The 5,151-nt window shown below is 36.7% G+C and overlaps 2 protein-coding genes across 2 annotated transcripts; both read left to right on the forward strand.

Moving 5' to 3' along the window:
- Positions 1 to 1,400: 1,400 nt before the first annotated feature.
- On the forward strand, positions 1,401 to 2,045 carry LOC127121629 (uncharacterized). The gene has a single exon (XM_051052085.1). The coding sequence runs from the start codon at positions 1,401 to 1,403 to the stop codon at positions 2,043 to 2,045; it is 645 nt and encodes a 214-aa protein (XP_050908042.1).
- A 1,692-nt stretch (positions 2,046 to 3,737) lies between these two features.
- On the forward strand, positions 3,738 to 5,151 carry LOC127121630 (uncharacterized). Its single transcript, XM_051052086.1, has 4 exons — positions 3,738 to 3,900; positions 4,516 to 4,735; positions 4,841 to 4,918; positions 4,980 to 5,151. Exons 1-4 carry the CDS (start codon positions 3,738 to 3,740, stop codon positions 5,149 to 5,151), a joined length of 633 nt encoding a protein of 210 aa, XP_050908043.1.

Raw genomic sequence — 5,151 nt, forward strand, 5'->3', positions numbered from 1 at the left:
TGAACTTGGTTTAGGTTTAAATTGAAACATGTAAATGGGAAAAGAAAACGTATGTGTGTTTGTAAATTAGAATTGTATTGGAAATGTTTGTAATGTATGATGGAATAAATTATGAATGGTTTATGTAATGTGGGTGAAATTGTTTGTAACTTTGGAGTTGAGTGGTGGTTTTGCACATGTGAATTGAAATGGTTTACGTGTGTTTGTATGAACATGTAATTAGGTTTTGGCTGTAATTTGAACTTGATTGAAGTGATTGTAAAGAATAAGAATGGTTGTAACTTGGTTTGAATGAAATGAATTTGTGGTTATAGAAATGGATATGGATTTTTGAAATAATCTAAGACTCATCTAAATGTCAATTTAAAATCAAAAAAACCAATAAAACCAATTAAAATCAAATTAATCTATAATTTGTTAAAATTACTTTGATATCAACTCTAACATTTATTTAAAAATTAAAATCAATTAGAGTTTGAATCATAGTAAAAAAAACGATTAAGATTAACTTGAAATTTGGAATTAGACTTAATTTGAAATTAAAATCAAATTGAAAATTAAAAAAGTCAGATAACTAAAATCCATCTTATAATCAAAAAGCACCATGATCAAAAAGCCTAGATAATGACCAATGTTTATCAAAAAATATGGATTTGGGAATGGACGGTTGCCTTTGGTCATGAATGTATGCAAACGAACTTTAGGCCAAGTGCCAAATAAAAAATGAAAAAATGGAAAAAATTCAGGACCAAAATCGGGGTGTGACACAATACAACATAAGGTTTGGCCTATGGAAAAAGTTGAGATCCTGTGTTTTGATAATCTCTTTGGCCATTTCTGATGAACTAACTATTATGTATCGTACCTCTCCTAGTTTTAGGTGCATTTAGGGTCATATTTTTCAGCCAAGTATTTGAAAGAATAATGAGGCAATGGGCTGCTAAGAATCTGATGTATGTTTCATATGAAGGGTAGTGTCCATGGTCCTGGTGGTAAATGTTGAAATGTTAAACTTGATTTAGGCCTAATTTTATCATTTGATTTTGGGCTTAGTTATTTGGGCTTAGTTTATTTTGGATAATGTTTCTAGAAAAGTCTTGTAGTATTTGGAGTATTTAGATATTTTTTAAGATTGTAATATTTTCTAGAATACTCTTTGAATATCTAGAGTTGAGAACTCTCTAGAATTAGTGTGCTAGAGTTCTCCTTAGAGTACTATAAATAGAGATATAATCTTACACTTTTCCATCAAGCAAAAATACAAAGTTCTCTCTTCCATAAATAACTCTCCTACCTATCAAGTATCTATTCAAGCCTCTAATACTCCAACACACTTTCCCTAAACACAAAAAGGGTTTATTTCCAACAACGTGGCATCAGAGCTTCAAGGTCCTAAAAAAATGGCGAATGGAGGTTTCCCTTTTCAAATGCCGATGCTCACAAAGAACAACTATGACAATTGGAGTATCAAGATGAAGGCGCTACTAGGAGCTCAAGATGTGTGGGATATCGTTGAGAAAGGATTCAATGAGCAAGATGAAGCCTCGCTAAGCCAAGGTGTAAAGGAGACATTGAGGGAGTCAAGAAAGAGAGACAAGAAAGCTCTCTTCCTCATTTATCAATCGGTGGATGAAGCTACATTTGAGAAGATATCCAACGTAATGAAGGCCAAAGAAGCATGGGACAAACTTCAAACTTGCAACAAAGGAGTGGAACAGGTGAAAAAAAATCGTCTTCAAACTCTTAGAGGTGATTTTGAACGTTTATTTATGGAAGAGTCCGAGTCAGTTTCTGATTACTTTTCTCGAGTATTGGTCGTAGTCAATCAACTTAAAAGAAATGGCGAAGATATTGATGAGGTGAAAGTCATGGAGAAAATACTTTGCACTTTAAATCCAAGTTTTGACTTCATTGTTACCAACATTGAAGAAAATAGGGATTTAAAGACCATGACTATTGAGAAACTCATGGGTTCCTTACAAGCATACGAAGAAAAACAAAAGAGAAAAATTAAACAAAAGGAGGCTATGGATCAACTACTATAACTCAACATAAAAGAAACAAATTATGCGAATTACAAGAGGCAAAGAGGACGAGGTCGTGGCCAAGATCGTGGGTGTGGACGAGGACATGGAGGAGAAGGAAGAGGCAGTTACAATAACTACTCTAACAATGGAGAAAGAAGTTGGAATCCACAAGCAACAAGAGGTCGTGGAAGAGGAAATTCATGGTCGAGGTGTGACAAATCACAAATCAAGTGATTCAACTGCAACAAGATCGGTCACTATGCATCTGAGTGTAGATTCTCGAAGAAAGTTGTGGAGAAAGCTAACTTTGTAGAAGAAAAAGGAGGAGAAGAAGAAACTTTGTTGCTCGTGTGCCAAAACCAAGTTGAAGAGAAAAGAAACAAATGGTACCTCGACACCGGTGCAAGCAATCACATGTGCGGCGATCGAAGCATGTTCGTAGAGATCAATGAAGCGACAACGGGTAATGTCTCATTTGGAGATGACTCAAAGATACCGGTCAAAGGAAAATGTAAAATTATTATACGCTTGAAGAATGGGAGTCATCAATTCATATCCAATGTCCACTATGTTCCTAACATGAAGAATAATATTTTGAGCTTGGGACAATTATTAGAGAAAGGCTATGAGATCCACTTGAAAGAACATAGTCTTTTCTTAAGAGACTGTAAACATAACTTGATTGCTAAGGTGCCTATGTCAAAGAATAGAATGTTCCTCTTGAACATTCAAAATGATGTTGCAAAGTGTCTCAAGACTTGCTATACCGACTCTTCGTGGCTATGGCATCTATGATTTGGACATCTCAACTTCGACAGTCTAAAATGCTTGTCAAAGAAGAAGATGGTGAGAGACTTGCCTAGTATAAACCATCCAGACCAACTATGTGAAGGATGTCTAGTTGGGAAGCAATTCCAAAAAAGCTTTCCAAAGGAATCAACGTCAAGAGCGACAAAACCACTAGAGCTCATACACACCGATGTTTGTGGACCAATCAATCCAAACTCTTTTGGTAATAGTAAATACTTTCTCCTCTTTATTGATGATTATTCTAGAAAAACATGGGTTTATTTCTTAAAGGAGAAGTCAGAAGTGTTTGAAAACTTTAAGAAGTTCAAAGCCCTTGTGGAGAAAGAAAGTGGTCTTTTCATTAAGGCCGTGAGATCTGACCGAGGAGGAGAGTTCATTTCAAATAAGTTCCAAAAATATTGTGAAGACCATGGAATTCGCCGCCCACTAACAGTGCCAAGATCACCACAACAAAATGGAGTAGCAGAGAGAAAGAACCAGACCATACTTAACATGGTGTGAAGCATGCTTAAGAGCAAGAAGATGCCTAAAGAGTTTTGGGCCAAAGCAGTGGCATGTGCGGTTTATTTGACTAACCGTTCCTCAACAAGAAGCATGCATGAGAAGACACCACAAGAAGCATGGAGTGGAAGAAAGCCTGGGATCTCTCACCTCAAAGTGTTTGGAAGCATTGCCTATACTCACGTTCCCGATGAAAGGAGAACAAAGCTCGATGATAAAAGTGAGAAGTATGTATTCGTGGGTTACGACTTAAGCTCCAAAGGGTACAAGCTCTATAATCCAAATAGTGGAAAGATTGTCATAAGTCGTGACATGGAGTTCGAAGAAGAAGATTGTTGGGATTGAAGTGTTCAAGAAGACAGGTACAATTTTCTTCCTTACTTTGAAGAAGAAGACGAGATGGAACAACCAATGATAGAGGAAAATATTACACCACCGGTCTCACCGATACCAAGGTTGGATGAAACAAGCTCAAGTGAGAGGACACCACGACTAAGGAGTATTGAAGAGATTTATGAGGTAATCGAAAACATAAATGACATTAACCTTTTTTTCCTTTTAGGTAATTGCGAGCCTCTAAGTTATCAAGAAGCAGTTGAAAACGTAAAGTGGAGAGACCCCATGGAAGAAGAAATCAAGCCAATCACGAAGAATGATACATGAGAACTTACTACACTTCCACGAGGACACAAAGAAATCGGAGTAAGATGGGTATACAAGGCGAAGAAGAATGCAAAAGGAGATGTGGAAAGATACAAAGCAAGATTGGTGGCGAAAGGCTATAGTCAAAGAAAAGGAATTGACTATGATGAGGTATTTTCCCCCATTGCTCATCTTGAAACTATTAGACTGATCATTTCTTTGGCAACCCAAAATGAATGGAAGATTTATCAAATGGATGTGAATTCAGCCTACTTGAATGGTTTTCTAGAAGAAGAAGTTTATATCGAGTAACCACATGGCTATGAAGTAAAAGGGCAAGAAGAAAAAGTCTTGAAGTTGAAGAAGGCATTGTACGGACTCAAGCAAGCACCGAGAGCTTGTAATGTTTGAATCGACAAGTACTTTCAAGACAAGAACTTCATCAAGTGTCCATATGAGCATGCATTCTATATTAAAGCGCAAAGTGGAGATATTTTTATTGTGTGCTTATATGTTGATGACTTGATCTTCACAGGGAACAATTTAAACATGTCCGAAGAGTTCAAGAAAGACATGTCAAATGAATTTGAGATGATAGATATGGGTCTAATGGCATATTATCTCGACATCAAAGTAAAGCAAGAAGACAAAGGAATTTTTATCATCCAAGAAGGTTATGCGAAGAAGTCCTTAAGAAGTTCAAGATGGATGATGTCAATCCAGTTGGCACCCGGTGGAATGTGGCAGCAAGTTGAGTAAGCATGAAAATGGAGAGATTATTGATCCAACTCTTTACAAAAGTTTGGTTGGAAGTTTGCGTTACTTGACAAGTACAAGGCCGAATATTCTCTATGTTGTAGGAGTCGTAAGTCGCGACATGGAAGCTCCAACAACAACTCACTTCAAGGAGGCAAAAAGAATCCTTTGATACATCAAAGGTACAACAAACTTTGGCTTGCACTATTACTCTTCTAACAATTATGAGATTATTGGCTATAGTGATAGTGATTGGAGTGGAGACTTGGATGATAGAAAGAGCACTATTGATTTTGTATTCTTTATGGGAGATACTGCTTTAACTTGGATGTCAAAGAAGCAACCTATCATCACACTGTCAACTTGTGAAGCTGAGTATGTTGCCGCCACATCATGTGTTTGTCATGCAGTTTGA

The sequence above is a fragment of the Lathyrus oleraceus genome, chromosome 2 (genome assembly GCF_024323335.1).
Source record: "Lathyrus oleraceus cultivar Zhongwan6 chromosome 2, CAAS_Psat_ZW6_1.0, whole genome shotgun sequence".
Lineage (NCBI taxonomy): Eukaryota > Viridiplantae > Streptophyta > Magnoliopsida > Fabales > Fabaceae > Lathyrus > Lathyrus oleraceus.

Coding starts and splice junctions, on each gene's coding strand:
- LOC127121629 (XM_051052085.1), top strand. CDS start 1,401: ATGGCGAATGGAGGTTTCCCTTTTCAAATGCCGATGCTCACAAAGAAC.
- LOC127121630 (XM_051052086.1), top strand. CDS start 3,738: ATGGAACAACCAATGATAGAGGAAAATATTACACCACCGGTCTCACCG. Junction 4,736..4,840: donor GGAATGTGGCAGCAAGTTGA/GTAAGCATGAAA, acceptor TCTATGTTGTAG/GAGTCGTAAGTCGCGACATG. Junction 4,919..4,979: donor AATCCTTTGATACATCAAAG/GTACAACAAACT, acceptor TATTGGCTATAG/TGATAGTGATTGGAGTGGAG.